The 18,497-nt window shown below is 29.4% G+C and overlaps 2 protein-coding genes across 2 annotated transcripts; both read left to right on the top strand.

Annotated features, from left to right (window-relative positions):
• Positions 1 to 2,118: 2,118 nt before the first annotated feature.
• LOC105673431 (cytochrome P450 4C1) lies at positions 2,119 to 7,218 on the top strand (the record flags this gene model as incomplete). Its single annotated transcript, XM_012369055.2, has 12 exons — positions 2,119 to 2,428; positions 3,170 to 3,276; positions 3,502 to 3,589; positions 4,471 to 4,659; positions 4,997 to 5,060; positions 5,313 to 5,439; positions 5,523 to 5,586; positions 5,847 to 5,932; positions 6,002 to 6,070; positions 6,358 to 6,535; positions 6,725 to 6,901; positions 6,968 to 7,218. Coding segments are annotated over 12 exons (1,629 nt in total), but the record flags the coding sequence as incomplete, so codon positions are not given.
• A 1,508-nt stretch (positions 7,219 to 8,726) lies between these two features.
• LOC105667477 (cytochrome P450 4C1) lies at positions 8,727 to 13,837 on the top strand. Its single transcript, XM_067353192.1, has 12 exons — positions 8,727 to 9,027; positions 9,773 to 9,879; positions 10,148 to 10,235; positions 10,656 to 10,844; positions 11,632 to 11,695; positions 11,939 to 12,065; positions 12,149 to 12,212; positions 12,480 to 12,565; positions 12,635 to 12,703; positions 12,978 to 13,155; positions 13,344 to 13,520; positions 13,587 to 13,837. Exons 1-12 carry the CDS (start codon positions 8,862 to 8,864, stop codon positions 13,754 to 13,756), a joined length of 1,485 nt encoding a protein of 494 aa, XP_067209293.1. The 5' UTR covers positions 8,727 to 8,861; the 3' UTR covers positions 13,757 to 13,837.
• The last annotated feature ends 4,660 nt before the right edge of the window (positions 13,838 to 18,497 follow it).

Here is an 18,497-nt window from a genome sequence, read left to right as displayed (position 1 = left end):
AAGGAGCGCTTTACAAATGACAACGGCAACATAGGAGCGGTGCGTAACGCTAAATCCTTGCGTTCTAGCGACCACGTAACAGTGGGTTGTCTCTTCTCGCCGCGCGCTTAAACTCGCGCTAATTGGCCGATCTTCTTTAATTAATTTCTCATTAATTATTGCAAAAATCGCAAAACGGTAGAAAACTTTTCTACTCAGTTTAGTTCACTCTACCTGCACCTGAGAGGTGATTCAGCAATTATCGGACACCCTGTATATCTATGAAAAAGAAATAGATAATTTCTACCGCACGATAAATCAAGTTACAGAATCATCTTATGCGTTGATTATGTCTATGAGCTTACATACAATGAATCATACGTTAAATCGTACACTATTTTATTGTTCAGTACTTTATAATAAAAAATCCTAAAAATTAATTCTTTTAAAGTAAAAAATTTATTAATATAAATATAAAGTCAGTTAATTTTCAAATAAAAAAAACATTTTGTTCACCAGAGCCGATAAAGGCAATTCCACAGTTGCATTAAACATTGTTGATTATAATAACAAGGTACTCTCTCTACTCTCTGACAGTGCTACATATGATATTGTGAAAAAAGATCCTACTGGAAAGATTACTGATGGGTTACGTACTCTCTTGTCCGGATGGAAAAAAAGAAAGCTTATTGATGAGTACACATATAAAAAAATCATGACCACCGATGGCATTTTACCAAGAGTTTATGGGTTACCAAAGATTCATAAATCCGGTTATCCTTTAAGATTGATTGTCTCATCTGTGAACAGCCCCCTGCATTCTCTCGCTGTTTTCTTACATAATATAATATATAAAAGTTTACCGCGTCCAAATAGCCATATTATTAATAGCTTCTATCTTGTGAATAAATTAAAAGATGAGACACTCGACCCGAATTGTATCCTTGCCTCTCTAGACATAGTTTCTCTTTTTACTAACATCCCCTCCGAGGCGGTTAACATTAGTTTGTCCAAGAGATGGGATCATATAAAAAAGTATACTTATTTAAACAAAAATGATTTTATGGCTGCGGTGAATTTGGTTTTAAACTTCACGTTTTTTACTTTCAATAAAACTATTTATAGACAAATTTTTGGCACATCCATGGGCTCCCCATTGTCACCCGTTTTGGCCGACATTGTTATGCAAGACTTAGAGGAGGTGGCGATTGGTCGGTTAACTTGTAATCTGAGGTTTTACTACAGATATGTGGACGACATTTTATTGGCGGCGAATGGGGATGAATTGGAGAATATTCTTAGCGGTTTTAACTCAATACATGAGAGACTAAATTTTACCTTAGAAACTAGTACGGACAACCAAATTAGCTTTTTAAATGTTTTAATTATTAACGATAACAACAGACTCATTTTTGATATATACCATAAACTTACTTTCTCAGGGAGATATCTAAATTTCCATTCCCAACATCCGTTGATACATAAAAAGGATGTCATCATAAATCTAGTGGATAAAATTTTTCGGCTATCACATCCTAAATTTCAGCAAAAAAATGTAAAACACACAATTTCGATTTTGCTAAATAATTGCTACCCTTTAGAATTTATTTTTTCTACTATTAATAAAAAGATTCAATTCTTACTACATAATAATAAAAATAATACATCTCAATTTAAAGAGGGAGGAACTAAATTTTTCATAATTCCATATGTCAACAATATATCCGAAAAACTTACGTCAGTCACTAAAAAATACAATTTTAATACTGCCTACTATTGCAATAATCGATTAGACAAATTTATAAAAACTGGCAAAGACATTCTTGATCCTATGCAACAAAGCGGAGTTGTCTATAAAATTTCGTGCCATGATTGTGATGCCTCTTATGTGGGCCAAACAAAGAGACAACTTCGAACTAGAATCAAAAAGCATCGCAGTGACATCAATAAAAGATCTGGTTCTCTTTCTACCATTTCGAGCCACAGATTAGAGCACAATTATGATTTTAAATGGGATCAAATCGAGGTTTTGGATAGAGAACCATTTTATAACAAGAGATTAATTTCAGAAATGTTACACATAAAAAAGCAACAGAATAGCCTTAATAAACAAAGTGACACGGAATTCCTTCCTAACTCTTACCTACCCATTCTTCGCAAATTTCCCTCCTTTTAGACTCTCTCCAGATCCCCCTCCTTTTCTCCCCTCTTCCATATTCCTTCCTCCTCTCCCCTTTTCCTATAATAGATCAGCTCCTTTTCCTTCTACCAAAAATCTTTTCTCACTTCAATTTCATCCTTCATTCACCTGACATATATCCGAATGGACATATCAAAAGTTTTTATTTTATCCTTAAGGACTTCAATGTTCTAATCGGATACCATAACATTTTTATCAGACGTTTTGACATTTGGACTTTCTTATATTCAACTGTTTTTGTGATTGAAGGTAAATATTGCTCTGTTTTTCTTTCATTTTATATGACTAACGTTTTTCTATTCATGTGTTGGGTTAAAGTCGTTTCACATTTTTATAATAGTCTTTATTTTTATTTCTTTTATTCATCTTTCTCATAGATTGACCGATCATTTGTCTGCTTTTCATTATTTACAATCTGTTAAGCATAAGGAAAAGAAAGAAAAAAGAAGAATGTCTTTTGAGCGTTGCTGTGCATGTCGCATACTAGGACAGCTTGATTTATATATGTTCGAATTTGGAGACACATTTACTGCAACATTTTATTATTTATAACATGGACATTCAAGTAAGATCTCTTAACCTGCATTTCTTATACGACGACTTTGCAACATTTTATTATTTATAACATGGACATTCAAGTAAGATCGCTTAACCTGCATTTCTTATACGACGACTTTGCGTTGCAGTATTAATTTATTACTATTTATTTTATTTTATATTAAAATGAGCGTTCAAATTATCCAACCGATATGCGTTAGCCTTGCGGAGCATATTTGTTTTTATTTTTTCATGTTTCCTCTATAACGATTGTTTACTTTCTATTATATTATCACTGAAGATGGCCAAAATAAATGTGCCGAAACGTTTGAATTGATAATTTAGTTAATTATTATTTTTTGAGCATCTAACACCTGGCTCTGGGTCAACATAGCTAATTTACATTTTAATAAAAAAAAATATTTTTTTGAGTAATAAAAAAGTTTATTTTAGAAATTTTACAAGTTGCAAATAAACTAGTGAAGAATTTTTCATCTCCATTTCGAGTCTGGTTTGGCAATATTGCATATATCTGTGTATATGACGGAGACCAGATAAAGGTAAAAGAATAAATATTTTCCGTAAACATATACGTTAAAAAATATTTATTATTATATATATTAAATAATATAAATTTTTATTGTGTGTGTAACTTTTATATTTTATGTTAAATAATGAAACTAATTTTCTAAAGTGTTTGTAAATACTGAAATACCACAAATAAATACACATGTTTAATATGATATAAAGACATTAATAAATTAAGTTTTAATTTTGTGTTTTAGGCTGTCCTGCAAAGTCGATGCTTCGAGAAAAGTTCGATTTATAACATTTTTAAACCAGTATTGAGAACAGGACTTCTCACATCTTCTGGTAAGATATTTCAATAAAAATAAAGTTTAATTAATTGTTATTACTTACTCTAAATATTATTTACATTAGTTGAAATAATAAAATAGTTACAACCACTTTCTCATATACTATTTATTTAGCATTATGTTTATAATGCAATAGTTACACAATAAGCAAATATTATTTATGCATAAATTATATTCGCTTATATACAGGGTGTCTGGCAATAATCGCCCCACCGGTCATATACAGGTAGAGGAGGTCAAATCGAGTAGAAAAGTCCTTTACCATTTTTTAATTTTCATAATAAGTACTGAGTAATTAACGAAAAAAGATCGGCGAATCCGCGCGAGTAAAGCGCGCGCGGTGAGGACATCCCACTGCTATGCGATCACTAGGCGCGCGATGAAGCGTTGGGAGGAGCGCTCTACAAATGACAATGGCAACATACGAGCGGCGCGTAACGCTAGATCCTTGTGTCCTAGTGATCGCGTAGCAGTGGGACGTCCTTCTCACCGCGCGCGCTTACTCGCGCGGATTCGCCGATCTTTTTTCGTTAATTACTCAGTACTTATTATGAAAATTAAAAAATGGTAAAGGACTTTTCTACTCGATTTGACCTCCTCTACCTGTATATGACCGGTGGGGCGATTATTGCCAGACACCCTGTATATATATATAGAAAAAATCAAACTCCACAGTAAAACTGTAAATCTCTTGTGGAATTTGATCTTTTCTGTTTTTATTATTTTTATACTCACTTCCTTGATTTACCCGAGTATACTTGAACAGTATTATTATATTTATTATATTTACCCCGAAATATCACAGAGAAGCTGTTAATATTATATAACAGATAAATAAGTTTTTTCTAATTATACTTTTGTATTTATTTATTTCAGTATCTATATGGAGTTCAAATCGAAAAATGATGGAGAGAATTTTTACTCCAAACCACCTTCGAATGTACTTTAATATATTTGTGCAACAATCATTAGCACTTACGGACGAATTAGAAAAAGTTGAACAAAATAGTAATGAAATTATACTTCTTGACTTCCTATATAGATATAATTTGAACATTGCGTGTGGTAAGAATAAGTAACTCTATTATTTTGTAAAATGTCTATTTTTGTATATTAACAAACAATTTTTAAGATAAGAATTATTTGGTAAAAAATACAATTCTTGCATATTTTCGTAAATATTTCTAAAATTTTCTAAAAACAAATTAAAATAAAAATTTCTTTTGAAACCGAACATGTAAAAATTAATTAGTTTTTTAACTAAATATTGAATAAAATTTTAAAACAGTTTATAGTTTAATTCAAAAACTGGATATTTAGCAACTCTCTATGTAAATACAGTTTATGTACTTAGATATTATAATGAATGTTAATCTATTTTTCTTTTTATGTGATGCTATAGAAACTATGTTGGGCCTCAAAGTGGAATCACAATTACTACACCAATTACTTGAAATAGTGATGAGGTATAAATGTATTTAATTTAAATTCTTATTAATATCAAATTTATATTGTAGAAATAAACCTTTTTACAACACATATAAATATATATGTATATATATATACGTATATATATATATATAATTCTTTTTTTTTTTTTAATTTTAAATATTTTAATTATAGTGATAAAAAAACTAAATTATAATATAATTTATAAAATTTTATGATTACTTTTAAATATACTTTTAGTCATGATTTACGGAAAAAACATGTTTCAGCATAAAGAAAACTTTTAGATATAGATTAAGTCACATATTTTTGCATTCAAATGTTATATTCAATCTTTCTACTACAAAACGGAGACAGCAAAAACTATTAAATAATGGCATTTTGCTTATAAATGAGGTATAGCTATATTGAAATATTATTTATTAATATTCTGACTTGAATTCCTTTATTTATGTTATATGTGATTTCTAATTACTCAGATACTGCAAAGGAAACATGCATTCGATAAATTTGAGGCAACCAAATCCAACAGTGAGACACTTCGTAAGTTTGTTAATGTTTTACTTAATTAAGTATTTATATTTGTTCAATGTTATAATATTTAAAAATTTTTTAAATATCGGTAAAAAATATTTTTTTAGACAATTATTGCTGATAAAGTTTTATTGATGAAACGCTATTTTTAATGATTTTTTTCTTTTCTTTTAATACTTTTGCAAAAATTTTTAAATTATATCTATAAGAAACTTATTCTTATAAGAAAGTAATTAATTATTTTATATATATTTGTTCAAATAACACAGTTTTCGACATTCTGTTGGAAGCATCTCATGAAGGAAGATTAACTCAACAAGAACATTTGGATCAAGTGATTACAATGTTATTCGCAGTACGTGTTTATATTTCCACATTCAAACTATATGTAAACGTATAATAAAACAGGTTTTTATTTACGTAGGCCACTGACACAACTGCTCTTACAATAAATTTTGTGACTTTTATGCTCGCAAATTTCCCAGAAGTACAGGTACGTAAACATTAAATTTATTAAAGTACAATACAAGTTATTAACTTACTTAATACATATATAAAACTTACAAATAGTTAATGTAATTTCAAGTTAGTAACTATATGTAATATATTATTTATGTTAAAAACTTAAATAGATTTATGTAAACATTTTCATTTATTATTACTTACACTTCAGTTATTACTGACAATATTATTCTATAAGCAATGCATGAAATTTTAATCACAAGTATAGAGCAATATTTTAAAAAATACATATAATTGCTGCAAATTATTTCAAACTAGGAAAAAGTGTACAATGAATTATCAGAAATTTACGGCACTGAATCTCCAAAATCTGTACCAATTAAATATGATGATTTGCAAAAAATGGAATATTTGAATCGAGTTATTAAGGAAACAATGAGACTCTTCCCATCTGGTCCTTTGATTGGACGAATTCTAACAGAAGAATTAAAGATAGGTATGATTAACCAAAATTGTGTATTATAATAATTTATTTAAAAATTGTGTTTTTTCGTGCTACAATTAAAAGCCAGAGATACATATAAAAGTAATTTTTTAATAATAAGACGTATGTTTACTTAGATTATTTATTACTATTACATTTTTATTATAATATTATTTTAATATAAACATATGTATATTTTAGGAGAAATTATTTTACCTAAAGGAGCTGATATACTTATGTCTATATTTCATATGCACCGAAATAAGAAACATTGGTCGAATCCCTTGGTGTTCGATCCAGATAGATTTCTCCCAGGAAACCTAAAACATTGTTCGAAATATTTCATGCCGTTTAGTACCGGACTCAGAAATTGTATTGGTAAGCATGAATGAGTAACAAATTATCATGATAAAATTGTTTTATATATAATTAACAAAATTGCAGGTCAGAAGTATGCGATGATTTCTATGAAAGTCATTCTTGCAACATTGATACGAACATTTGAATTTAAATTAGATAAAAATATCAATATATATGATATAAAACTTAGTATAGACGCAACATTGTGTACTGTAAATCCTCTGAAAGTTAAAATAGAAAAAAGAAATTATTGAATTTAAAAAATATAACAATTTAGGTTAAAAGAATATGTAAATGGGAAATATGAGAAATAAAGGGTAAAGGATATAAGTAAATTACAAGTGAATTATTATACAGACAGTACCTATACTTTTTTTCAGTACATTTCATCAAACAAATGCGAAGAACATGTATAGCCATGTGCCAACAGATTCCATTTCGATTTTATCTTTTGAAATAATTTTGAAATAATTTTGAAAGTTGAAATAATTTTATGTTACCTTAAAGAAAAAGTGTATACAGCAGTACCAAATACTCGAGAAAACATGGTGGAACGTATTAGATATGCTTGCGCACAAATAACGCCAGATACACTTTCTACATGTGTACAAGCATTCTAAGCTCGAGTTAATAAATGCATCGAAATGGAAGGTCATCATTTCGAGCATTTATTGTAATTGAATAGAGAGAGGCGAGGGAACTCACCGAAATAAAGCACTCCGATGGTGAGAGAAAATGGCAAAAACTAATTTTCACTGATTACAGCGCCATCTATCACGATTCGAAAAAATGTCTCGGACAAAACTTACGTATTTTTTTCCAAGGAATCCGAATCTGCAATAAAAAATGGGGGTTCCCATTTGAAATTTCAAAGTTGCCACCCGCCCCACCCCCAAGAGGCGGTGGGGGCGGGTTAATTTTTACACAGGCAGACGTGATAATATTAAAAGTTTATTTGGGACATTTTTTCATACAATGCTTATTTTTCAAAATATTTAGTTGTCTCAAGTTAAATGGGACACCCTGTATATACCTTGCCGCAAATATTTATAGGTAAAGCTGTGTTAATTTGCCACAAGTATCGTCGATGTATCACCTATTTATTTATTAAATTGCACGCACTCGCGCAAACACACATACACACATACACAAAGATAGGTCATTTTCGACATTTTATACTGGTTACAAGACACAATTAACATATATTTAAACAGTTTTTAACAAATTAATATATTTAAATAGTTTTTAACAAATATACGACAAAAGCACAGACATCATTATCTTTTTCTATCACCGTCATGTTGCTCTTATGTTGTCGAAAATGAATGACAAAGCAAAATGTTTTCCATGAATAGAAGTCATTTTGTTGGCAACAAAATGAACAACAGTTGCTCTCCGTTTGCTCTGAATCTGCTGACACGAAATGTTTCAAATCTGCTCCCGTGTTGTTGAATACGTATGACTATGCATTACGTTTTTAACAAATATACAGCAACTAGTTAAAAATTCATGCTCAGCATTAAGTTGCATGATTTTGCAAAACATGCTTGGCTATCAGGGTTTGCACAAAAAATTGTTGTTTAACAATGTTAGATAATTTAACCGATATCATTTGATCATAATTACTCTTCTAAGTCTTTTCAAAAGCTATCCAGTCAGAATGAATTATCTCGCTTCAATCTGCAGTCTGCATATAATGTCCTCTCTAATTATCATTATCTTTATTTTTTTCTCTTCTGCCTTTGCATAAATGTAAGCAATAACTTCTCTCTCTCTCTCTCTCTCTCTCTCTCTCTCTCTCTCTCGTCCTCGTTTCCTACTATAAATACTTCTTCTACCATTCCACTCGTCAGAGTGCGTATTAAAAGCGAAAATTAAAAGAAATAACATCAGTGGTGTTCGCAGTTCGCAGTGCCAACTCATATATTTCTATTGTTTGTGAATAACGTCGTTATTGTTGTAAAAATAAATAGTAGCAATGTTTGTAACTGTCACATTAATAACTTTAATTTGTCTTGGAGTGAGCTACATTTTGTCGAATTTCTGGCGTCGATCTTTTATTAAAAAAGTAAACACTTTCCCAGGTCCAAAAGCATATCCACTTGTTGGAAGTGCTCTCTATTTTGTGGGAATAAATACTAGCGGTAATAACAAATTATAATATACTTAAGCTGAGTTCCACTTGGTGATCACAACGCTCGTGAACATTATCTATCTTTCTTTAACTTTCAATGAAAAACAAAGATAAAATGATTCCACAAGCGTCGCGATCGCCAAGTGGAACGTACCTTTAATGTATATACAAAAGTAAAAAAAAAGAATTAACAGAAAATTAAATTTTACAGAACATTATCTTACTTAAATATATCTGCATTACAATTTTGTAATTAATTATCTTAATTACTTGCTTAAATAATTAATTAAAATTAGTAGAAAAAAATAAATTTCCTAAAAGTCAACAATAAAAATTTGAAAATTGCTTACACTATTTTAATCATAAATCATATCCACGTGCGTAATCTGTGTACTGCACAATACAATTACTATTATATTCAATTATATACTATTATGTATGTTGAGTAAATTCTTACCGTAACATTGTGACTTAAGACCTACTATTTTTTAATATATATCCATGAACAGGAAATAGTTCTTTTCTATCGCACGATAGTTATAGAATTATCTTATGCGTTGATTATGTTTATGCATAGAGCTTACATACAATGAATCATACGTTAAATCGTACACTATTTTATTGTTCAGTACTTTATAATAAAAAATCCTAAAAACTAATTCTTTTAAAGTGGAATTTATTAATATTAATATGGAATCAATTAATCTTTAAATAACAAAAAATATTTTTTTGAGTAATAAAAAAGTCTATTTTAGAACTTTTACAAGTTGCGAGTACACTAGTGAACAATTTTTCATCTCCATTTCGAGTCTGGTTCGGCCATATTGCATATATCGGTGTATATGACGGAGAACACATAAAGGTAAAAGAATAACGTATGATTTCTACAAACATATTATACGTATTATAAAGAATAAATATTTTCAATAAACATATACATTAAGAAATATTTATTGTTATATATATTAAATAATATAAATTTTTATTATGTGTGTAACTTTTATATTTTATTTTAAATAATAAAAATAATTTTCTAAAGTATTTGTAAATACTGAAATACCACAAATAAATACACATGTTTAATATGATATAAAAACATTAATAAATAAGGTTTTAATTTTGTGTTTTAGGCTGTCCTGCAAAGTCGATGCTTCGAAAAAAGTTCATTATATGAAACTTTTAAACCAGTATTGAGAACAGGACTTATCACATCTCCTGGTAAGATATTTCAATAAGAATAAAGCTTAATTAATTGGTATTATTTACTCTAAATAATATTTAATCTAGTTCAAATAATAAAGTAGTTACAACCACTTTCTCATATGCTATTTATTTAGCATTATGTTTATAACGCAATAGTTACACAATAAGCAAATATTATTTATGTATAAATCATATTCGTTTATATATACATATATATAGAAAAAATCAGATTCCACAGTAAGACTGTAAATCTCTTGTGGAATTTGATCTTTTCTGTCCTATCTTTATTATTTTTATATCCACTTTTTTTATTTGCCCGAGTATACTCGAACAGTATTATTATATTTACCCCGTAGTATCACAGAGAAGTTGTTAATATTATATAACGGATCAATAACATTTTTCTAATTATTCTTTTGTATTTACTTATTTCAGTATCTTTATGGAGCTCAAATCGAAAAATGATAGAGAGAATGTTTACTTCAAACAACTTACGAATCTACTTTAATATATTTGTGGAACAATCATTAGCACTTATGGGCGAATTAAAAAAAGTTGAACAAAATGGAAATGAAATTATTCTTCTTGACTTTTTATATAGAAGTATTTTTAACATTGCATGTGGTAAGAATAAGTAACTCTACTATCTTATAAAATGTTTACTTTTGTTTATCAAAAAACAATTTTAAAATAAGAATTGTTTGCTAAAAATACAATTCTTCTATATATTCGTAAACATCTTTAAAATTTTCTACAAACTAATTAAAATAAAATTGTGAAATTTCTCGTAATTTACAATTACGTAACTACGGACTTCAAACGTACATTATTAATAGAGTGTTGATGATAAGTTGTCTTATTTGTATATATTACGAAGCATTATAAAAAGTTATACATTTCTGAATTAAATAATATTAAAGATATATAAAATATTAAAATGTAGTACTAAATTTAGGATTTAGTGTATATAATTTATAACCTTTTTTTTAACAAGTAATCAGAATGAGATATACAGGATGTTTTATAATGTCCGTGCCAACGCTCGTGTACGGATAGAGCGCGGTAAACTGAATAGAAAAGTCCTTTACCGTTTTGCAATTTTCGCAATAGTAATTGAGATATTAATTAAAAGGGATTGACGAATAATCGCGCGTTGCGCGTAGCTAGATCGTGGGCTGTACACTCTAAACGTGACAACAACAAGGATCGCATGGCAACGAAAAATAACACGTAGCGAGAGCAGGAGTGATATGCGTTGTTATTTTTCGTTGCTATGCGATTCTTATTGCTGTCACGCCTAGAGCGTACAGCCTACGATCTAGCCGCGATCAACGCGCGATTATGTAAATACAGTTTATGTACTTAGATATTATAATGAATGTTAATCTATTTTTTTTATGTGACGCTATAGAAACTATGTTGGGCGTCAAAGTGGAATCACAATTAGTACACCGATTACTTAAACAAATGACGAGGTATAAATGTATTTAATTTAAATTCTAATAATTAATATCAAATTCATATCGTAGAAATAAATCTTTTTACAACAGATATAAATATATATATATATAATTCTTTTTTCATTCTTTTTTTTTTAAGTATTTTAAATATTTTAATTATAGTGATAAAAAAAACTAAATTCATAATATAATTTATAAAATTTTATGATTACGTTTAAATAAATTTTTAGTCATGATTTACGGAGAAACATGTTTCAGCATAAAGGAAATTTGGAGATATAGATTAAGTAACATATTTTTGCATTCAAATATTATATTCAATCTTTCTACTACAAAATGGAAACAGCAAAAACAATTAAATTATACCATATTACTTGTAAATGAGGTATAGCTATATTGAAATTTTATTTAATAATATTTTGACTTGAATTCCCTTATTTATGTTATATATGATTTTTAATTACTCAGTTACTGCAAAGGAAACATGTATTCGAAAAATCTGTGGTAGCCAAATCCAACAGTAAGACGTTTCGTAAGTTTGTCAACTTTTTTACTTAAATGTTTATATTTGTTCAACATATAATATTTTAAAATAATGGGAAAAAAATTTATTTTTTGATAATATTGCTGAAAAGATAATAAAATATGTGTCTCTTTTTTATTGATAAAACGTTATATTTGATGATTTTTTTCTTTTTTTTCGTTGCTTGTGCAAAAATTTCAAAATTATATGTGTAGGAAACTTATTTTTGTAAAAAAGTAATCAATTATTTTATATATTTTTATTCAAATAACACAGTTATCGACATTCTATTGGAAGCATGTCATGAAGGAAGATTAACTCGACAAGAACTTTTGGATCATGTGAATACAATGTTATCCGCAGTACGTGTTTATATTTCCACATTCAAACTATATGTAAACGTATAATAAAACAGGTTTTTATTTACATAGGCCATTGACACAACTGCCGTTACAATAAATTTTGTGACTTTTATGCTCGCAAATTTCCCAGAAGTACAGGTACGTAAACATTAAATTTATTAAAGTACAATACAAGTTATTAACTTACTTAATACATTATAAAACTTACAAATAATGTAATTTTAAGTTAGTAATTATAAGTAATATATTACTTACGTAACAAATTTAAATAGAATTATGCAAACATTTATTATTACTTACGCTTTAGTTATAGTTAGCAATATTAATTCCATAAGCAATGCACAAAATTTTAATCACAAATATAGAGCAATGTATTAAAAAATACACATCGCTTCAATTTATTTCATACTAGGAAAAAGCATACAAAGAATTATCAGAAATTTATGGCAATGAATCTCCAAAATCTGTACCAATTAAATATGATGATTTGCAAAAAATGGATTATTTGAATCAAGTTATTAAGGAAACAATGAGACTCTTCCCTGCTGTTCCTGTGATTGGACGAATTTTAACAGAAGATTTAAAAATAGGTACGATTAACTATAATTGTGTATTAAAATAATTTATTTAAAAATGTGTTTTTTTGTGCTACAATTAAAAGACAGAAAAACATGCAAAAGTAATTTTTTTATAATAAAACATGTATTTATTTAAACCATTTTTTATTATTACATTTTTATTAGAATAATATTTTAATATAAACGTATGTATGTTTTAGGAGAAACTATTTTACCTAAAGGAGCTGAAACAATTATGTCTATATTACATATGCACCGAAATAAGAAACATTGGTCGAATCCCTTGATGTTCGATCCAGATAGATTTCTTCCAGAAAAAAAAGAGCATTATTCGAAATATTTCATACCGTTTAGTAACGGACTCAGAAATTGTATTGGTAAGCACGAATGAAGAACAAAATATTATGATAAAATTGTTTTGTATATAATTAACAAAATTGCAGGTCAAAAATATGCGATGATTTCTATGAAAGTCATTCTAGCAACATTGATACGAACGTTTGAATTTAAAGTAGATAAAAATATCAAAATAGATGAAATAAAACTTAATACAGACATATCAATGAGTACTGTAGATCCTCTGAAAGTTAAAATAAAAAAAAGGGATTATTAAATTTAACAAATGTAACAATTTAGGTTAAAAGAATATGTAAATGGGAAATATGAGAAATAAAGGGTAAAGGATATAAGTAAATTACAAGTGAATTATTATACAGACAGTACCTATACTTTTTTTCAGTACATTTCATTAAACAAATGCGAAGAACATGTATAGCCATGTGCCAACAGATTCCATTTCGATTTTATTACAGATTCCGATACAATGTGTTTTCATTAAGCTTATTGTTAGCTTGTTTGGCAGCATGGTAATGCAACTAGCTTGAAAATGAAGATTAAAACTGAGCATAGATTGTTATTACATCATACGGAAAGAAACTTTGATATTGTAGAAGAAATTACAGTATTAATTTTATAAAATAGTCAAACATTGCTCAGAAGAATTAAAAAATTAGATAAATGGAGGATTAAGAGTCATCGCAGAATTCTAGTTGCTTATTTATAATCTTCTATATTCTGAATTCACCGTACACGTTTCGGCCGACTTTTCAAACATCTTTAGTACATATTGTTGCGCCCGCAGAACGGAATATCACACGCGTCAACAAAACTCGCGAAATTAAAGGACACAACACAACGCTTCAACAAAACAGAGAACACTTTAATAAGAACAGTAACTCAACAGTAACTCATACAATAAATAACCGAAAATAAGATTGAAAGATCGGAGCTGTTGTATACGTCCGCCCGAGCAGACAGCTTTCTAAAATCTGACATATGACAGCTTGTTTACAAACTGTCATAGAGACCCTTTAAACCGCTAATCGATATCGTCTTGACAACAAATATAATAAAAACTTTTGTTATTTACAAATGCCATATGACATTGGACCGATCGATATTATCGATCGGTCCGTCAGCTGTAACACACAGCATCAGCGGCAAAAAGCACAGGCGCAACACTGCCCCCCTTCTTCAAGATTGTCGTCCCGACAATTTTTCTTGAAATCAATCCAGGAAAGTTAATTATTGTCTTCAAATTTTTAGTGTCGACTCCAGGGCATTTCAACGACTTCCTGCTCTACCTTGTGCTGCTGCATCAAGTTACCGAGCGCCGTTATCTTGATCCCAATCGAACACCTTTAAATTCGAAAACTGTCGACTCCAGGGTACTCTCTTGGTTTCCTTGCTCTACCTTGTGCTGTTGCAACAAGTTACCGAGCACCAACTCAGGTCCTAATCGATTAACTTCTTCTCGCTATCTTCAATTCCTATGCCGCCGCTCTTCACAATTCTTCGGACAAGAGAGGGGTATCTGCCGTGGACCCATCGCCCTAAAAAAGACTTTTCAAGTCCCTGCCTCAGCATTTGCTCTTCGGCCCACGGGAAAACCACGGTCAAAAACCGTGGGCGAGACAGTCTTCTATGAAAGTTTTCTTTAAAATTCTATTCTTTTTTTATTTTTATTTCTAACTTTGTCCTTATTCCTTCTTTCAAAATTTCCTTTCCTTCCTTTCTTCAAATATCCTTTCTCCACTTTTTTCCTCAAATATCCTTTCCACTTCTTTTCTTCAATCCTCTACTTCCTTTCTTCAAACTTTCAAACTCTTTTCTTCAAATATCCTTTCTCCACTTCCTTTCTTCAAACCCTTTCTCTTTTCAGGAAACTCTATAAACAACAATATAAATTAATCTTATAAGATGTCGGATTAAAACATAACAACGCCGATATCAAAGTTTAATCGTAGGGTTTATTAAAAATTCAATTAGAAGCTTAAAAGGGGTTGCCAGAAACCAGTAAATGACGTTGTGATGTTATCTCTCAGAACAACTAGGGTTGACTGCAATAGTTCTGAGGGATAACATCACAACGTCATTTACTGGTTTCTGGCAACCCCTTTTAAGCTTCTAATTGAATTTTTAATAAACCCTACGATTAAACTTTGATATCGGCGTTGTTATGTTTTATTCCGACATCTTATAAGATTAATTTATATGCATTGCAGATAGTCGAAAGGTCGGTCAAAACGTTTATGATGAATGCAGAATAAAAAAGATAATAAATAGACAATCAAAATCCTGCGTTAGCTCTTGATTTTCCTTTTGTCTAATTTTTTGCAATATTAGTCATCGACAATAAATATACTGTAGCACGATCTGTTTTCATATTATAACTGCAGAAATAACAATATAAAAGATATTGATATATGTATACAGTAGCGCGTTTACCTATGGGCTTTTGGGGCTTGAGCCCCTGGGCGCCGCAGCTTCTATATATTCTTAAAAAAATGTTCCATTTTCAATTATCTTCTTGTTCTTAAGTGTGTTTCGGTAAAATTTAATTAATATTCAAAATGTTAATTATTTACTGTTTACTCATTGGGGGAAGAAGGCTAGACTGAGGCGCTCGAAAATCACAAGCCCCTGGGCGCAAATTTTACAAACGCGGCCCTGTATGTATAGATTTAATCTTAGGCCGGTATTCATAGTCCGTTCTTATATTTAAGATTGTCTTAAGCACGGACTTATATTCGCTCTCTTCGTCACACATAGATTGTGTCTGACGAAGAGAGCGAATATAAGTTCGTGCTTAAGACGATCTTGAATATAAGAACGGACTATGAATACCGCCCTTAAAGTAGTTTGTATGACATGTATCGTAAAATTTTATTTTTCCAAACAATTGCAATTGTATAAATTAAGAGACAGTTACAAAATGTGACTTTTCTCGAGAAAAGCAACCATTTTCTCGCTCGATGACTCATAATTCGATTATATTAGTCATTTTTTTATTGCAAAACAATAAATTTGTTTCACGATTGTTGGCACGCTATCGATTTTTTAACTGATGAAACTTTCACGGATACTTTTCAATCATATATGTAAGCCATGGCCTTCGATTGTATATCGAATTCGTTTTAAATCCAAAATTGTTTATTTTTTTCGGTATTCCAACCACTGAGTAAGGATTACTGATATTTATTTTAGGTAACCAAAAGAGATAAAGTCTACCAAATAGTTGAAACAACCGACCCTAAAGCGAGATAATTATTTGTTGTGATTGGACAATGCCTTTTGTGAAGGCTTAGACGGTAATAATTCATGATCAATTAATATCGGTGTTTAATAACAATTTTATTGCGCAAATAGTTTTTACTGTTTCGTAAAGCTAATCTATGCGTTTTATTTCGATTTTATCATTCTACCATCATCGTTTTTTGTCGATTGAAATTGTTAAACGCAACGCAAATCAAAATAATGTGATCATTCAAACTAGGTTAGGCTGTCATTATAATTGTTGGTTAAATTCAATAAAACTATAAAATGTTCTAATTAAGCTTATTGTTAACTTGTTTGGCAGCATGGTAGTACAACTAACTTGAAAAAGAAGATAACGAAAACAGAGCATAAGTTGTCATTATATGGATAGAAACATTGGTATTGTAGAAGAATTTGCAATATTAATTTTATAAAATAGTCAAACTGGGCTCAGAAAAATTGAAAAATTAGATAAAAAAAAGATCAAAAGCCATCGCAGGATTTTAGTTACTTATTTATAATCTTTTTTATTCTGAAGTCTTCGTAAACATTTCGGCCGACTTGTCGACCATCTTCAGTACATATAAATTAATCTTATGAGATGTCGGAATAAAATATTACAACGCCGATAACAAAGTTCAATCATAGTCCAGAAAATATTAAAAATACAATTAGAAGTTTTAAAAGTTGTCAGAAACCAATAAATATGCCATTGTGATGTTATCTCTCAGAACAACTAGGGTTGACCGCAGTAGTTCTGAGATATAACATCATAATGGCATATTGGTTTCTAGCAACCTCTTGTTGTTAGAACTGAAGATGGTCGAAAATTTGGCCGAAACGTTTACGATGAATTCAGAATAAAAAAGATAATAAATAAGCAACCAAAATCCTGCGTTGGCTTTTTCCTTAAGAAAATTTACTTTTTAAAACTTAAAAAAAAATAACTTAAAAAAATTTTTTGATTTACTATAAAACTTTTTAAAAGTTTGAAAGAGTAAATTAGAACACTTTAAAATAGGATTTACTTTTCAAAAATTTTAAAAAATTTTTTTAATAAATGAAAAAGTGTTCTTAAATTATTTTTTTTAAGTTTTATATATTAAATTTTCCTAATATTAATAGTAGTGAATACAAATGTGTAATACAGAAGTAATAAACAAGGAAAAAGAATTTGCAATTAACCTGCAGATTTTTTAATGAAATTTATTAATTTAAATGCAATTATTAAATAGATCCGTTGAATAAATAAGCATATTAATAAAATTTACATAGAAATAAGTTAACATATTTGAACAAAATGCAAACAAATGTGAATTTGTTACCAACCCGTTCCGCTTTTCCGCGCAAATTGTGCTCCATGTAATATAAAGGAAAACAATTCATAGAAATCATCGCGGAACAGAACGCGCGGAAACGCGGACATCTAGTAAAGTCTAACAAGTTTGTCTTTCGCGTTTTCGCGTTTCTGCGTTTCCGCGTTTCCGCGCATCATGTAATCGCAGCCTTAGGCGGTAAATATTCATGATTTACATATTAACATGGGCGTTTAATAACAATTTTATTGCGCAAGTAGTTCTTGCTGTTTTGCAAAGCTGATTTGTGCGTTTTCTTTAATTTCGATTTTATCATTTTGCTATCGTTATTTTTCCGTTTATCATTAAACGCAACGCAAATCAAAATGACGTCATTCGAACGAGATAAGGCTGTCATCATAATTGTTAGTCAAATTGAATAAAACTATGAAATGTGAACAT

The sequence above is a fragment of the Linepithema humile genome, chromosome 4 (genome assembly GCF_040581485.1).
Source record: "Linepithema humile isolate Giens D197 chromosome 4, Lhum_UNIL_v1.0, whole genome shotgun sequence".
NCBI classification, from domain to species: Eukaryota; Metazoa; Arthropoda; class Insecta; order Hymenoptera; family Formicidae; genus Linepithema; species Linepithema humile.
Note: the sequence above shows the minus strand (reverse complement) of the source record. Positions and strands in the feature narration are given on the sequence as shown.

What these genes read in the sequence shown, in the direction of transcription:
- LOC105667477 (XM_067353192.1), top strand. Translation starts at nt 8,862, where the DNA reads ATGTTTGTAACTGTCACATTAATAACTTTAATTTGTCTTGGAGTGAGC. An exon ending in TGTGGGAATAAATACTAGCG is followed by an intron (nt 9,028 to 9,772) that starts GTAATAACAAAT and finishes AGTCTATTTTAG; the next exon opens with AACTTTTACAAGTTGCGAGT. An exon ending in TTACTTAAACAAATGACGAG is followed by an intron (nt 11,696 to 11,938) that starts GTATAAATGTAT and finishes AACATGTTTCAG; the next exon opens with CATAAAGGAAATTTGGAGAT.